This window comes from Dromiciops gliroides, chromosome 1, assembly GCF_019393635.1.
Source record: "Dromiciops gliroides isolate mDroGli1 chromosome 1, mDroGli1.pri, whole genome shotgun sequence".
Lineage (NCBI taxonomy): Eukaryota > Metazoa > Chordata > Mammalia > Microbiotheria > Microbiotheriidae > Dromiciops > Dromiciops gliroides.
In genome coordinates this window covers 575373150-575391473 of record NC_057861.1, presented here as the reverse complement: position 1 = coordinate 575391473, position 18324 = coordinate 575373150, and the positions used below count along the sequence as shown (strand labels likewise).

At 36.5% G+C, this 18324-nt stretch overlaps 2 protein-coding genes across 8 annotated transcripts in view; both read right to left on the bottom strand.

Annotated features, from left to right (window-relative positions):
* Positions 1 to 18324, bottom strand: part of APBA1 (amyloid beta precursor protein binding family A member 1) — a 284105-nt gene that overhangs the window by 264668 nt on the left and 1113 nt on the right. The window lies entirely within an intron of this gene.
* PTAR1 (protein prenyltransferase alpha subunit repeat containing 1) overlaps positions 11782 to 18324 on the bottom strand; it is a 99934-nt gene continuing 93391 nt past the window's right edge. Inside the window, exon 6 of the mRNA XM_043976135.1 lies at positions 11782 to 11896. Coding sequence (XP_043832070.1) covers positions 11885 to 11896 — 12 coding nt within the window. The 3' untranslated portion in view covers positions 11782 to 11884. The remainder of the gene's footprint in view (positions 11897 to 18324) is intronic.

Genomic DNA, 18324 nt, shown 5'->3' with positions numbered 1-18324 from the left:
CAAGAGAGCATGTGAATACTAGATAGAATTTGTTAATCCTTCTCTTTTGGCATTATCATAAAATGATTTTCACTAGTTAACCTTTCATATAGAATAATCTTTGTACATCTCAGACTGTAAAGTCCCTGAGGATAAGAGACATGGTTCATTCTGCGTAGCTCCCAAAATACTTAGTGTTGGTTTTGCACATAAGTGGATACATAATAACAATGAGCCCCAAACCTTTACACTGAAAATGGTTAAATGGATGGATGCCTACCTTTGAAAACAGAATAGGATGTGCAAATGTACTTCCATAATCACAAGGGAGTCATTGTCAATATTTATTATAACACACATAAGAAATTATGTGCAGGGATTCTCTGATAATACTCATCATCTTTAGTTGGTACACAGGGACTTTTGATTTACTTTTTACATCGTTGGACAATTCAAAGCCACTGTTCCTGACAGAAATTTTGCTGAACGTTTTTTTTTTTCTTTTCCTCATCCATGAGTAAGATCAGGAGACAGTATGTATTTCTAGTTCAGTACCACACATTCATTTGGGGTATTGTCAGCATCAACTACAGCCTCCTATGTCACTACTTACCAGAGAAGTACATGATTAATTTTTAAAACACCTTGATGGGCTCAGTGCTTTATTAATAACAATGCAATTCCTTTTTCCATCAAACTAAATTCCTTAAGCTGGAGGCTTTGATTTCCTAATCTGCAAGATATTTTAAAAGGCTGACTTTACTTTGACACTATGGAGGATCCATGATCCCATGGTAGGCACTACATAAATGTTTACAGACAGACTTGACTGTTTCCTTTTTTGTAAAATGAGGGGGTTTTGGCTGCATGAATTGAGAATTCCTTTCCTGCTCTAAATCTTTGATCTCTCCACACCTTCTCATTTCTGGCTGGCCTCCATGCCTGGAATGCTCTCAGTCTTTTGAATCCCCACTGGCTTCCTTTAAGACACAACTAAAATCCTACCTTCTACAGGAAGTCTTCCCTAATCCCTCTTAATTCTAGTGCTTTTGCTTTTAATGATTTCTTGTTTATCCTATATATAGCTTGCTTTGTGCATAGTTTTTACATGTTATCTCCCCCATTAGATTGTAAGCTCCTTGAGGGAAGGGACTGTCTTTGCCTCCTTTTATATCCAGAGCACTGAACTGAATTGAATTAAAATTGAATTGAATTAATAGCACCACCTCCCAAGGCTGTTAAAGCCCTCAGTAGAGTACCTTGTAGGTATTTTACATGTTTGCTTGCTTCCTTTCCTTCCTTCCCATATAATGCATATGTGCATAGACCCAGAATATCCCAAAAGTCTTCGTGCAGGCTTAAGCTTCAATAATTTCAGGAGTATAAGTGTGCTATTTTGCAAATAACAATATTTAAAAGTTTAATTATTTAAATTTGTTTTATAGTTAGGTTTGCAAATTCTGAATAAGAAAATTTTAATTTTAATGCAGGGTTCATTGTCATTATGCTCCAGTTTCTGGATGACACTATCTCAGATATGGTAGAGGAGGTCCTCTTTGTCCACCTCAGTCACCTGATCTATCTCCATTGGACTTTATTGTGGGGCCACAACTGTCATTTATGCATCAAAACCTTATAGGAGTACAAATGCAATCCTTTTTGTCATTGAGCAGCTGCTGAAGAAATTTCTACCAAATTAAAAAACTGACTAGAACACTGTATAGCTCAAAATAGTGTTTATGTTGAAATTTAATTTTAAAATCCATCAATATTTTAAACTTTTAAGTAATTAACCTATCAAACTTTTTAAAAGTTTATAGCATTTATACTTCTGAAGTTATCAAACCTTGAAACTGAATTAGTACTTTTGGGACTGTGTGTGTGTCTGTGTATGTGAGAGAGAGAGAGAGAGAGAGAGAGAGAGAGAGAGAGAGAGAGAGAGAGAGAGGGAGAGGGAAGGGAGGGCAGGGATTGTTTGATTTCTGTTTTTGTACTCCAGCACCTAGAATAGTGCTCAATTGTTGATAGTCTTTCCATTTCCCTTTGGGTTATTTGTAATCTTGACTCTTCTGTGATTGTGATATTCCAAGATTCACAGACACATGGCACTATGAGAAAAACATAAGTGCTAAATATAATGGGGATTATACCCCATGAAATCAGTGCCTTTTTGTCTTAATCTCTTCCACTACAAGATCTGCAAAAGAAAATCATAAAATCCTCAGATCTGCAGGTGGCCTTTTCCCATTTTATTATTCCTAGCTCACTCAGATAAGGTACCAAAGCTTCATAAATCAACCCTATTAAAATCACCTTAGTAAAAACATAATCAAACCTCCTGAGTGATTATCAGCATTTCACAAAGTAGTTTACTCTGAGCAAGGCATGTGGTTTAAAAGCCACAGCTAAGCTGCAAGCCAACCACCCAATATTACACTTAATCTTTGTACTATAGCCTCCAGAATAAACAATGATCAAAATCATAACTACTCTTTGCTATGGTTTGCTGATGATATTATCCTCAAATATATGGAAGACTTGCCATTTGAAGGCAATGCTACTTAATACCATTTGGTTAAAACAACAGCAACAAGAACAAACAATTCTTTTTTTTTTTTAATGTATGAGGTATTTTATTTTTTCCGTTACATGTAAAGATAGTTCTCAACTTTTGTTTATACATGCTTTACAATTTCAGATTTTTCTCCCTCCCTCCCCTCCCTCCCCCCTCCCCTAGACAGCAGGTAATCTGATATAGGTTATATCTATATATCTCTATACATATACATATATATATATACACACACACATATGTATATACACATAATAACATTAATCCTATTTCTGCATTAATCCTGTTACAAGAGAAAGAATCAGAGCAGTGATGCAAAACCTCAAATAGAAAGAAAAAACAACAGCACCCAAAACAAAAGAAATAATATGGTTCAATCAGCATCTATACTCCACAGTTCTTTCTTTCTTTTTTTTTTCTTGGATTTGGAGATCCTCTTCTATCATGAGTTCCCTGGAACTCTTCTGTACCATTGCATTGGTGAGAAGAATATAGTCCATCACAGTAGGTCAACACTCAATGTTGATGATACTGTGTACAATGTTCTTCTGGTTCTGCTCATCTCACTCATCATCAGCTCATGTAAGACCCTCCAGGTTTCTCTGAACTCTTCCTGCTCATCATTTCTTACAGCACAATAGTATTCCATTGTATTCATATACCACAACTTGTCCAGCCATTCCCCAATTGATGGGCACCCCCTCAACTTCAAATTCCTTGCTACCACGTAAAGAGCAGCTATAAATATTTTTGTACATGTAGGTCCCTTTCCCCCTTCCATGATTTCTTTGGGCAAAAGACCTAAAAGTGGGATTGCTGGGTCAAAGGGTATGCACAGCTTTATCGCAAGAACAAACAATTCTAACAACCACCACACCTTAGAATAAAGATTCTTAACCATGTTTGTTTCATGGACCTCTTTGGAAGACTTTTTTTTTTTTTTTAGTGAGGCAATTGGGGTTAAGTGACTTGCCCAGGGTCACACAGCTAGTAAGTTTTAAGTGTCTGAGGCCGGATTTGAACTCAGGTATTCCTGAATCCAGGGCCGGTGCTCTATCCACTGCGCCACCTAGCTGCCCTGGAAGACTTTTTAAATGCATAAAATAAAATCCAGAAGATTACAAAGGAAACAGCTTTAAAATAGTCATCAACTTTTTGTGGTAGCAAAAAGTTAGAAAATGAGGAGATGCCCATCAATTAGGGAATGGCTGAACAAGTTGTGATATATGAATGTAATGGAATACTATTATTGTAGTATAAGAAATGATGAGCTGTCAATTTCAGAAAAACCTAGAAAGACTTAAACTGATGCAAAGTGAAGTGAGCAGAACCAGGAAAACATTGTACACAGTAACAGCAACATTGTTCAATGATCAACTATGATAGACTTAGTTCTTCTCAACAATACAATGATCCTTCAAGACAACTCCAAAAGATTCTTGATGGAAAAGGCTATCTACATTCAAGAGAAAGAACTGATGCAGTCTGAATGCAAATTGAAGAATACTAGTTTCATTTTTGTTGGTTTTGTTGGTAGTTTCTTCCTTTTTTTCATTCATTTAAAAATGAACGTCAATTTTCTTTACATGTAATTGGAAAAAAATACTATTTAAAAGGAAAATAATTACTTGGGGGGGGCAGATTTTATCAAAATATTTTTTTTAAGTTCATAGACTGAGCCAAAATTGCAGAGAGAAGCCAGCCTGTGCCAAGTTTTCCTCAGAAACAACATTAAATCAAGCCTTTAAATGAATTCTGGAGCTACAGAACAGACTTAAGGAAAGGTCTGCCCTCACTTGGATGAAAGGAATACAACACAGCTCAGTGTAGCATGGAGGGGGTCTGGGGGATTCAGCTGGAGAGGCCCTTGGTCCTGGTGCAGCAAGCCAGTTGTGAGACCCCTCTCCCCAACTCCAGCTGAGAGGGCAAATTACTAGCTAGAGAACCACCCACAGGACAGACTAGGCCAAGCCATCACAGCACAGGGAGCAAGCCACAAGCCCCAGAGGTGTCAGAGTAGAAAGCCAGTGACCAGGCCCCTATCCCCCAACACAAGAAGCTTACAACAGCGGGCCCTGTGCCCCAGCAGCAGACCTCAACTATAAAATTTACAAAAGAGGCTAAAACATGAATAAGAAACAGAAAAGGACCTTTACCATAGAGAGGAACAGGCAACAGGGAAGACCAAAACACAAAATCAGATGAGGACATCGCTGTCAAAATGCTTACATGTGAGACCAAAAAGCATTTTGAAAATTAAATAAGAGATATAGAAGAAAAAATGGTAAAAGAAATGAGAAAGAAAATTATGAAAAAAGGGTCAATAAATTGGAAAAGGAAGCACAAAAAAAATCACTGAAGAAAACAAAGCAATTCTTTAAAAAATACAATTGTCAGGGGCAGCTAGGTAGCACAGCAGATAAAGCACTGGCCCTGGATTCAGGAGGACCTGAGTTCAAATCCGGCCTCAGACACTTGACATTTACTAGCTGTGTGACCCTGGGCAAGTCACTTAACCATCATTGACCCACAAAAAAACCAAACAATTGGCCAAATGGGGAAAAAATTCACTGAAAAAAATCAACTCCTTCAAAAGTAAAATTGGCCAAATGGAAAAGGAGGTGCAAAAGCTTACTGAAGGAAATGCCTTAAAAATTAGAAGCTGATGATTCCATGAGACACCAGGAATCAGTCAAACAGAATCAAAAGAATGAAAAAATATGAAAGAAAATGTGAAACCTCATCTGAAAGACAACTGATCTGGAAAATAGACTCAGGTTAAGAACCCCTGCCTTACAACTTTTTTTTTGTATATTGCTTTTGTAAAGCAGATAAACTTCGTGCTAATAAAGCAACTCTTTTCAACACATGTAAGGATCAATAATTAGACCTTATATCCATAACCTTTAGCTACAGTGTTTCTAACTTGTTTCCATGGTAAATTAAGAAAAATGGGATTTGACTTAGAAAGTTGAGCCCAACCCCTTTTATGTAAATGTAAAGGTTCTCTGAGATTTATTGTTCTGCTTCAAGTATAAACCACTTTGTGCAGACTGTGTCTAACCTGTCCCTTTCAACACCCACTAAAAAGCCCTTTAATTCTATGAAAAACAAGCCCAACTTGCCCTCTCCAAGAGGAAGCAAAGGCAGAACAATAGTTCCTTCCTCTGTACTCTAATCCCTGCTGTACAGACTAGATACCATACAGTGTTGTTCACAAATGAAATCCAAAAGCTATTTCTAGCTTTCAGCTTAGCTTTAAAGCTTAAAATTGCATTGGATGCAGGGCTTAAAGACCCTAGATCCAATGTATTTTTCCCCCATCATTTTCTCTGGCTTACTATATTCCTAAAGAATCACAAAATCTCAGAAATGGCAGGGACCGTAGGTCATATAGTCTAACCATCTGCTCAATGCAGGAATTCAACTTCTACAATATTCCTGACAAGCAGTCATCCAGCTTCTGTTCAAATATGTCCAATTGTGTAGAACAAACTTATTTGTGTATTAGTAGTGCATTCTATTATCACATAGCTCTAATTGTTAGGAAGTTCTCTGGCTTACATTTTTATTGAATTCTGTTGGTCCTAGTTTTCCCCTTGGCAATGAGGCAGAATCAAACATTCTTCCACACAACAAGCCTTTCAAATATTTGAAGACAATTCAATTAATCTATATCAGAACACCACCAGAGGTTTTAACACAGTGGATCAGAGTAATAGAAAGCTTCTTTGGTACTTCTATATTTCACTGTGGTTTGAAATTGACCTGTAACCTTGTGATTTCACTGCCATGGGTGCTCCACCAGGTCTTGACTCAGATCACAATTCCCCGGTGTTTTCAACACTTTGTCATGGACAAAACTTTCATCACCCTAGGGATACCTGTAATAGAGACCTTTTGAGTTTGATAAGACCTGGAAGAACCTGAGCTTCCCTTTCAGGAATACAGGGTCAGTTCCATGCCACAATGAGCTATCAGCATGGTGTTAGTAGGAGAAAAAATTGTAAAAACACTAAAGATCTATGAATTTGTTAGCATAGGAACTCATATATGATTTAGTAGACACGTCCTGAGGAGTTGCCCAAGGTCATAGAAGTAGAGGTGTCAAGCTGTGACACTTGATCCCAGGTCAGGAATTCCTTTTTCAAACTGAGCACTCTATTCATTACAAATAGGTAAAACCAACTGATGTGGGTGAATGTGGTAGAATGAAAAGGGTGTTGGTTCTGCAATCAGAGGACCTAGGTTTAAATCCTACCTCTGAGGCATCAGTTTCCTTATCTATAAATTGTGGAGGTTAGACTAGATTTTCATAGAGCTTCCTATCTATGATCCAATGAAAACAACATTAAAAAATCATCTGAACTCAGATTAAATTCTGTGCTCAATACTGATTCCTGAGGACAAGTGAAACATAGCTCCCTCTTCTTGAGAGAGGGTAGGCAGATTATGGATGATGAATGTTGCATAATATAACAGACGTAGTTACTGTGTGTGTTAGTTTGCTAAATTGCTTGTCTTTATTACAAGGTAGTATTGAGAAAAAAGGCATTAGTAAAGCTTTTTTAGAAACCCAACCAACTGGAAGGAAAATGAGAAATTACATCAAAATGCATAAAATGACTTCAGATAACCAGAACTAGCTATCTGATAAGCTTACCTATCCAGAATAGAGCCGGCAACTATAAAGGAAGCCAAAAAGGACCTAAAGCAGCTAAATCCCAGTCCTTTACTCATAGAAGAGGCCCTCACATCCTCACTCGGAGCTTTCCTACAATGTTCCCTCCTTTCCAGTGATGGCCTCTCTATCAACAACCTTGTGGGATTCTGGCGTTTCTGTCATTGGTGCTTTCTAGTTACAGCTCTAGATAAGGGGCAATAAGGCTAGAAAGACACTCTGAAGGGCCTTCAGTAATAGATAAGAAGTCTGGACTTCTTTGTAGGCAATGGGGAGCCATGCAAAGGTTTTGAGCAAAGGAGTAATACCAACAAAAGAGTTCTGTAGGAAGTTTCATGTGGCAGTGCCTTGCACAAGTGAAGAAATACAAGTTAGGGGCAGGGAGTCAAGTTAGAAAACTATTGCATTACGCCAGGCAAGGAGTAATGAGTTCCTGATGAAGGACCATAGGTTTTAATGTGTTTTATTTTTTAAAAGTCTGTATGTTTTCATTAGTGTGAGGAATTTCCAGCAGGCAAACTACTAATCTTGCAATGGTGGAAGGTCACTGAGTCCATTCCCCTCTTTCTACAGATGTGGAAACTTATAAGTAAGAATAGGTGAAGTGCCCTCTTGTCCAAGGTCACACTGATAGTAAGTGACAGAAAAAGGATTCTAACTCAGGTTCTATGACCTGATTTAGCACTCTTCCCACTCTACTATGCTAACTCCCTAAGACAGTGGGAATAGAAAGGACCATAAATAGATATAAAAGAGTAACTTATGGGAAGAGATATTAAAAAAGAGTAACTCATGGGACTTGACAACTAATAGGACATGGGAGATAAGCAATCAGGAGAAATAAAAAGGTTTTGAGCTTGGGTTACTAGAAGAATGATGAAAATGCCATTAACAGAAATAAGGTAGAAGCTAGAACGAAGAACTTAAGGGTGGGGGAAGCAATAGGAGGGAAAAAGCTTTTTTTTCCAGAGGGGATATACAGCAGATGAGGAGTATGTTTTGGTATAGGTGGCAACAAGATACCTAGATGAGAAATATCCAGTGGATTCTTTAAATTGACCTAAAAATCAGGAGAGGAGTTAAAACTACAGATATTGAAGAGTTAGCTATATTTTAAACTATGGTAGTAAATGTATACCACTAAGGAAAGGAGTTCAGAGAGATAAGGAAGTCCTTTGCATATAATCTTGGGGCAAGTAGGGGGCAGGAATAGGAGCCAGTGAAAGAAATGGAAAAAGAAGTCCTATAAATAAAAAAACAATTCACAATTATGCAGCATCAGAGAAGCTGAAGAACAGAAAAAGGGTAGTCAAAGATACTACAGAAAGATCAAAGAGAATGTGAATTAAGAAAAGGCCTCTGGATATGACAATTAGAAATTATCAACACAACTTGACAAATATTTATTTAGGACCTGATATGAGCAAAGTGAGACTAAAAGTTATTAAATATATCTATACTGATAGCCCTAAGGTACTAGAGGAACAAAAGAAAGTTTTCTAAGCATGCAGGTTGTTATTAATAGTAAACACCTCATATTTACATAGTTTTAAGGTTTACAATACACTTTCCTTGAGGAATTATCCCCATTTTACTGATGAGGAAATCAAGGTTCAAAGTAAATAGGATTTATAGAAAAATGTATCACAAAAGATAAAATGTGTGAAAAAGTTGAAATCTGCATTGGTAGAAGAAATAAAGCACTTTATATGAAAATCACTACTTGCATATAAAATGTGGAGAAAGATGAAGCCTATGGACTCCTCCTTAGAACAATTATTTTTAAATGTATCAAATAACACACATCAGACTACAAAGGAAACCAAAGATTAGTGAAAATAGAGATGTAATTTTTTTCCTCTCTAAATTCTCAAACTCTGAAATCTATTCACAGACCCACTGGGCATCTGTGGACCTCATGGATCAAGAATAGAATTCTAGGGTTAGGAATCCTTAGTCTTGTTAAGGGTTAAAATTCTAGCTAGTCTGTCTAAAATATCTAATGAGTGGTCGCCAATAAATTATAAGCTTTAGCAAGAGTTAGGCTTTTAAGCATTTATTAAGGAAAACAAGAATTTGGTAAAGAGAGAGAGAAAGGCCTAGATTCCTATCTATTAAAGGGAGAGCACATTTCTAGCTCCGCTCTCCACCAGAGTCCAAAGGAAAGAGCATGAGACTGAGCGCCAGTCTCTTCCTTCCTCCTCCCACTCGCCCACGTCACTTCCTTTTCCCAAAGAAAAGACTCCTGGTCTTGCCCTCAAAGACCTTCACTTCATGGGAGGAACTCTTCTACAGTAAGTCTCCAGAAGGTGGCGTCATTCCAATCGTTACAGTCTAGACCCAATACAAAGGATGCTATTTTTTAAAATGTCTCCAGCCCTATACACCATTATGATCTGGAATGGACAGCATTGATATAGACACAATATGTCAAGGGATGCTACAGACAGTCTCAACAGAGGCTCAGGAGCACCTCAGTTTTCTGAAATGGTATTGGGATACTTGAAGTATTTGTTCATTTTTTAGGTATCTGACTGCTTCAAGAATTCAGGTTTGGGGATTTTAAAACCTTCGTGCCTTAATAAGCAGTATATTGAACAAAACTGAAACTGTTTTGATGAGTCAGTCATCTTTACAATCTCCAATTAGTATGTAGTGAATTCACTTAGGGCATATTGAACTCTTAAGGTCTTGGGAGCAGTTAGGTGGTACAATGGATAAAGTACTAGGCCTGGAGTAAGGAAAAGATATCCCTGAGTCCAATTCTGTCCTCGGATACTTGGGCAAGTTGTTTAACCCTGTTTGTCTCAATTTCCTCATCTGTAAAATGAGCTAGAAAAGGAGATGTCAAACCACTCCAAGAAATCACTCTGCCAAGAAATCCCCAAAGGGTGTTACAAAGCGACAACAAAACCAACAGATCTCCTTGACAATACCAAATTTCTCTGCATAGCTATGTTATTCCAATTAGATATTCCTCTTTCTCCCCCTCCCACACAAAAAAGTCAGCAAATTGGCTTTTCACCTTCTTCATCCACTTCTCTCTTTCTCAAGTCCCTTTTAATTGCTGCTTCTGTTTCCTATGCTTGGAAGTGATCTTTGGATCTTCTTGACTAGCATCCTGCTTGAGAATGGAACTCTCCTTTGAAACACCTTGACAATATGTACTTGATGTTGTGGACAATATCCACTCAGGAATTTCATCCTTTAAACAAAATGTAATCGATACCTTTTTTTTACACCATTTTCATTCATTTCTAATTGTTAAAAGAATTTCTTTATTATGTTGATCCAATTCTGCCTTATAGTAACTTCTGCCTATTTGGTCTAGTGTGGCTCTCAGGAGTTACAAAGAACAGTTTTTCAGATATCTGAAGGTGACAACTGTGTCTCCTCTCTGTCTTTTCTTTTCTAGACTAAACATCTCCAGTTTCTTCAACTATTCTTCATATGACATCATTTAAAGTTTTCTCACTATCTTTCCTGGTTGCTTGACCCTGTATACTTCAGCCCTCTTGAAATGTCATACCCAGAACTATAAACAATACTATACTAAATGATAAAAGCCACCCTCCCTAATTTTGGACACCATGCCCTAAGGTTTTTGTTGTTATCAAGTAATTTCAGTTGTGTCTGACCCTTTATGACCCCATATTGAGTTTTCTTGGCAGAAATACTGTAGTGGTTTGCCATTTCTTTCTCCAGCTCATTTTACAGATGAGAAAACTGAGGCAAACAGGGTTAAGTGACTTGCCTAGGCTTACACTGCTACTAAGTATCCGAGGCCAGATTTAGACTTACCAAGATGAGTCTTCCTGCTTAGGCCTTGTATTGTATCCACTGTGCCACCTAGCTGCCCATACCCCCTAAGTGGTGTGCTCTAATTACACATGAGTTTTTTAGGCAGTCAAAGCATACCAGTGACTAATTCTGAGCTTACAGTGAACTTAAACTACTAAATATTTTTTTCACAGGAATATACTGTAAACACATTTCCCCCATACTGTGCTCATACTATTTAATTTTTTAATCTAAGCACAGAGGTTTGCCTTTTTTATCTTCTTTAAATTTCAATCATCAATAAATCAATAAACATTTCTTAATATGTGCCAGGTACTGTGATAACGACTGGAAATACAAAAAAAGAGGCAAAATATGCCCTCGAGGAGTGCATATATACAAATTAAGCTACACAGTTTATCTCCTTAGATTTAGTTTGTCATTCCTATGGTCAAGATCTTGTTTCTTAATTCTGTTCCTCCAACATATGATCAATTCCTTTCAGCTTCATATTATCTGCATAATTGTATCCCATAAGTCTTCATCCAAGTCACTGCTAAAAATGTTGAACAAGATGAGAATGAGGACAGAGCCCCTAAACATGACACCAGGTTATCCATCAATCAAGCAACAACTACAATCTACAAATTCATCTCATTGTACTGTCATCCAGCCTGAATCTCTCCACCTTTCTTATAAGAGTATGAGAGATTTTTATCAAATGCCTTACTGAAATCCAAACAGACTATAAAGTTTATATCTTTCTGATCTACCAGACAAATTAGCCCCATCAGAAAACAAAAACAAAAACCTTCTTTGAAATAGTACAATGCTATTCCTTTTTCCATTAACATGCATTTATTTTCTCTTCATCACACTTCTCCCTGCAAAAAATAAAAACAAGACTATTGTAGCAAAAATGTATTATCAGACAAAACAAATTCTTACTTTGGTCACATCCAAAGACGTTATGCTTCATCCTACATCTCAAATCCATCTTGTATGATACACATTTATATAACTCATCACCCTAGTAGCTTAGCATTTGCAATTTCCCCATCCACTGGGGTCTGAAGGCCTAAAATAGTTATGCAAAAGAAGCCTCAAAGTTCTTCAGGAACAGATACTTAGTTGTGTGACCCTGGGCAAGTCACTTAGTCCCAACTGCCTCCAAAACAAACCAAAAAACTTCCTCAGGAAATGATATATAAATACAAAACTTTAATGGTAGAAATATGTATGCAGAATTATTTTACATAGGAAAATAAGAATAGAACTGCATATTCTTTTAAGTGCATCTTCAAAAACCCATGAAAGACAGAAAGGACATCTACATATCACTAGTTCTTTATTTTTTTTTTTTTGAGGCAATTGTGGTTAAGTGGCCAGGGTCACATAGCTGGTAAGTATCTGAAGCTAGATTTGAACTCAGGATCTCTTGATTTCAGGGCCGGTGCCCTATCCACTACTTTCCAAGTTCTTAAGTAGAACTCCATGCAACTGGATGCTTCCTCTTTCTCTGAGTAGCCTGTTGTTGGTTTTTTTGTTCGTTTGTTTGTTTTTGTTGTTTTTACCAGTAATTTGTTCTAGGGTCCACCAATCCTTGCTATCATGAAATTCTTCCCTGAGCCTCTGTCAAATCCCTTGTAATACACCTAAATACTAAGATTGCAGAGGCCTCCAAAATACCTCTGGGAAGATATGAGGGGATAGGCAGAGAAGGAAGATTCTCTTCCCAAGTTCTAGATTCAAAACCCCAAATTAGCATTTTTAAAATTATGTACAGACAACAAGCACTTACAGAATTTAAATTTCATTTCTGGATTGGGGCTGTTTTACCACTCTGGGTAAATTTTCCATTGGGTCTCCTCTATTGTTAGACCTAGCCATAATACTAGGAGTGTTTAAATGATGTCGGTTATGACTAACTTTACTAGGCAGTCAGCAAGTCAATAAGCATTAATTATGCACCTACTATATGCCAGGCACTATGCTAAGCTCTGGGGAAAAAAGAGAGGCAAAAGACAGTCACTCTTCTCAAGGTGCTCACAAGTCTAATGGGGGAGACACCATTACACACACCAGTGATGTGCAAACAAGAAATAGATAGGATAAATTGGAGCTAATCAATAGACAGAGGGCATTAGCAAAGGTTTCTCATTGAATATGGACTTTGAGCTGAGATTTGAAGGAAGCCAGGGAATTCAGGAGTTAGAGATGAAGAAGGTGAGTATTAGAGGGATAGAAACTGCCAGTGAAAACCCCTAGAGTTTGGAGATAGAGTGCCTTGTGTGAAGAATAGCAAGAAGACCAGTATGGCTGGCTCATAGATTTTGTGGAGGTGTGTAAGAAGACTGGAAAGGTAGGAGGGGGCTAGATTATGAAGGGCTTTGAATGCCAAACAGATGATTTTGTATTTGATCCTAGAGGTGAAATACAGTATTATACCTTCTACAAGGGGTTATTTAACTCCTTCTAAAAAGGAGTTAAGTTTTTATTTCTTGTTTTTTTCACCCCAAGAGACAAAAAGAATGTAATTATACTGGAGGGCAGAAATAGGCTAGACTTTTCACACTATGTAACACTATGGGAAAATTCCTTTTATGGAATAAATTCTAACTGGCCTATTACAATATTCCCATGGTGTTTGTTTGGAAAATAATCTGCAATCTTCAAGTACTTGGGAGAGCAAAAAATTCTAACTGGGAGGTAAGAACTATTTTGGAGTGCTGGAAATAAATACATCACTTGGGATATTGATTCCCTTCAATCTCACAAATCCTAAAGAAGAAATAAGTACATCAGGTTGAAATTCAGATGAAAAGAGGTAAATATCAGTGTTCTTTTCCACTAAGCTCTACTCCAGTGGAATAGGGGTGATCTTAACTTCTCAAAGGCTATGTTAATGGAGGGTAGGTTTTGTTTGGTCCTACCAAGTTGGAAAGGTTTTGGGACCAAATTAAGCAAACAAAATGAAACAACTTCTTTTTACCACTGTTAAATGGGCACATATATGGACGGAACACATCTAGTGATGGATTATATGCCTGTAGTCTGAAGCCCTTCCTAGCTAAATTCTGAGAGGCTCACCACCATCTTGGCTGCAGGTTAAGTCACAGTAACTCTCAGAAAGACCACCTATCGAATTATAGAAGAGCTTTCGTCAGAGTTGGTGGGAAAAGCATCCACACCATCAAAATCACAGATCCCTAACCTAAAATTTTGAAGACACACCAGAACCCTTAGGTATTTTTGGAGAGGTTTGAAGGCAGCAAGGAGGAAAAAGAGGAAGAAGAAATAATTTTCCCAGGAGACTGGCCAGACTAGTGGATAATCTTGCAAGGAAAGAGGCAAGAACACAGTGATCTGACACACTTAAAATGAAACTACTAGAATTTGAATATACACTCAGAATGATTCCTGGAAGAAAGTCAACTAGTGGTTTTATTCATTCATTCATTTGCTTCCCAATTTCCTTCCTACTCTAATTCACCTATAGGGGGGAAAAGAAATTCATACTCAAAAGGAAAATTCTCACTCAGGTTTAATGTGGCTTAACACGCAAAAATCACACACCATTACATATCCAAATATGCTAACAATCAGGGATTATCAGAAAACTTATACTTATTTCATTTACTTGCTTGCCCTTAAGCATACTTCTCAAGGAAAAGAATGCAATGCTGCTGTGCTCCACTTTAAGGAAATGCAATTTAAATCCAAATTTAGCAAACAAATAAATTAGTAGGTATTTATGTTTGTTACAAAAAGATTTGATACAGTTTTTTAAACAGCAACTTCTATTGGTGCATTTTAAATTTTGATTCAGTATACAAAAATTTTAGTTGTATGCAACTTTTCATAAAGTGAGGTATACCTTCTTATGAAGACAGAATGTTCCCATGATAGTGAAAAACTTGACAAAATAGGACAAATAAGTGATTACACTTCTGTGAAAGTGACTTATTATTACTATATTTTCATAGCAGTATGATAAACAGTAAATTTTCATTAAATAAAAAGACTTAAATAGTTCTTCAATTCCCAGGGGAGATACAATATCTTATATCTAACCTGTAACATTAAAAATAAATTCCTAATAGTATTAATAGTTTAAAGAACTCTCAGATGCAAAGGAATTTAGCAACACTTCCCTTGTCTTTTATAAATGAATTAACTGTTATGCCTACATATATACATAGCTTATATATAAAAATTCATTCACCATCATGCCTAGACATTATGTCCTTTTTTTTTTAACAGAAATTAAGATACAAAGGTACCTTAATCTCATCCTTTATACTTGAATTTTTGCTCTAAAGACTGGGAACTCCTGATTGATGCATAGCAAAAAGTCCATTTGTCAGGGTTTCCTATCTCACGTATTATCTCATATTGTTACCAATAACGTTAGCATTTGTTCTGGGAAGTTCTTAACCATATCTATACAATAATATAATTGAAGGGTAGGGGGGAAGGCATACTGTCATACTGACATCCAGTTCAATACAATAATGCCATTGCATTTACCAGGCCCATTAAGTCAGCTCCAACACCCCTGTTCCCATGCTATTACACACATCATTCTTCTACTTATCCAGTGTGAAACCATAAACAATTATCTCATGAAAGCCAAAGGTGAAGATCTATAAGATGTGATTTTTCTCCCCTAATCTTTAAATGACATGAATAAGTGAAGTGAAACGGGGAAAGTTATTTTCATCATTCAGCATCTAACAGTAATTCTCTGGCAAAGACAATGGAACACAATGCAATTCAATGTCCAGCTTATAAATGGGACAGAGATGTCTAAGTAGTTATTTTTTTTAGATTGGATATATTGACTAGGCTCAGATTACTGAAAATCAACCTCACGCTTCACTGTAAAAACATACTTAGATAAGACACATGTTCCCGTCATACAAAAAAGAAAAGATCTCATCCTTTTGCTTTATTGTTTTCATTCAGGTTTACTAATTGAAGTAAAAATCCCACATAAGGGTATTAATAGGATATATTAGACACTGAAGAGGCTTCTGGTTTGATCAGTTTTTAAACCTTTCTTACTCCATGAAGTTGATAAACTAGGGGTTGGCTGTATTCCATAACATTATATGACAACTATTTTAAAAAATTGCTAAAACTATTGTGACACTTCAGTTCATTTACTTTTCTAGTGTAAAATCCTTTGTTTTTATTTTCATATAACATCATTAATATTACTATAGAATAAAAGTAAAAATAAAATAGATAATGACATTTTCCCTATATGACCAGATCAATCAACAAATATTTTTCTGTTACAAGTATTCTAAAGAATCAGCTTGTTTTTTAAAAAGCTGAATAATAGTGAAAATGTCATTAAGGATATTTTAAGTGAAGGCAATGCATTCATGTAAAACAAATGGGTTGCTGCAGGCTATCACAAGAGCTATAACAACTTACTACAATGAATTACAAAATTCAAGTTGTATCATTAGCCTTACTTTATGCATTTTAAGAAAATCTATTCATCTCTAAATATTTTACATTGTATTTTATTAAACTCATCATATTGATGTTGTAAATGACATTCAATCAATATAGTTACCAATTCCCTTAGCTAAACCCAGGTTATCCCTGGATAAATCAAGAGGAATATAAACTTTCTTGGAAAAGATGCTGCTTTTATTCATTGAATAAGCTTAAGTTTGACTGGGCATTTTTGTTTACTTCCAAATATAGAGAATTTTAAAAAAATCTTTTCCCCCACTTAGAATGGCTAAGAAAACCTCAGAAAGACCTCAAAATTCAGTAACTATTTATCAAAAAGAGATTCTACACCAATCACAAGAGATCATGTACCCAAATCGCTAAATGTTTTTTTCCCCAAAATTTATCCTCAGCTCTTCAAAGAGTTAGGACAACCTAAAATTGAAATTTTAAAGGCTTAAAAAGAAAACAATAATAAAACTATACTTTATATTGACTTTTTCAAGATTATTGTTAATGAACAAAATACATTAAACAATTGCTATATATAGTAAAAGGAAGTTATTAGTGGCTCTGATTCTTATTAAATATAAACTGCAATATAGGAACAATAAAAATACAATCTTAAAAAAGCCTGTGAACCCTGTGATAACAATGTGTTATATATTTGTTTGTGTAGGTATAATAGCTACGGTCTTAAAAGGGGGAAAAAAGATAAGGCAGCCAGTTTGGATTCTGACAGCAATGCAGCAGAATTTAAAATATTGTGACTAGAATATTTCAGAGCAGGCTAAGCTAGCCATACAATGTGTTAACAAAGAAACACCAAGGTGTTTAGTATAAAGATGAATACTTCTTTCTCTCTCAACAGAGACATGTGTAACAAGAATTCAAATTAAATTGTACATGCCTGGTTTCTCTTAACTTTTATCATTATTTATACATATAGTTTTTCATGTATATGTGTATGATATATGTCAATAGTGTCTTACATATAAGCTATATATGTTTCACACAAATCGGTGGTGGCTTACTCCTATTATGCAGAATCAACACAACAATAATGCTTTTGTTTGTCCATCCCTATGACCCTTGGCTTTGATTCAGCTGGCTAGGACCAGACCTGAAACTCCCCACAACAGCAAAGCACAAGGTAAAAGGGCAGATGACTTTTCAGCAAACACACTTCTATCCCTTTGGTCCCTGGGAGACTTCCATAGAGCACCCATTAGTGAAAAATAGGAAAGCTTATTTCACTGGTGCTAAGAAAGAAGGTAGTCCATTTCTTAAACATTCATGAAAATACTAATGCATCATTTTTTCCTCTTTCTTTTATTTTTGGTAACTCTTCTAAATAAATGCTGTTTAGAAAAAAGCTAAGAGAAAATATCACTTATCAGTGCTTCTCAATACTTTATCAAACGCTAGAGTTACTATATTGGTAGTAGCAGGTAGATACAGTCCTTGACATTAAAGAGATTGGGGGCTGGGGAGTTGAAGGGAGAGGAGATGGTAAGGGCAGACATGGTAAAGGTTTTCTTTCTACTGGTCAGAAATGAGACAAACAATAGGAACTGCATCGTCAGGGAGGAGACTTAGACCAATGCAGAAACTAGGCAAAAAGAAGTGCCACCTGCATGGTGCTACGTACAGAAGCAGGATGAGCAGGGACAGCCAGCACTTCCAGAAGGTGTGACCATCATCCTATTACAGGGCCATGTGCTCAGGAGCTACATCTTTACTTCCTTTCCTACATTCCAACATAAGGAGGTCGGGGCAGAGAGAAAATTCACTCACTGATTCCAAAACACAGAGACACTATCAGAAATCATACAGTTTC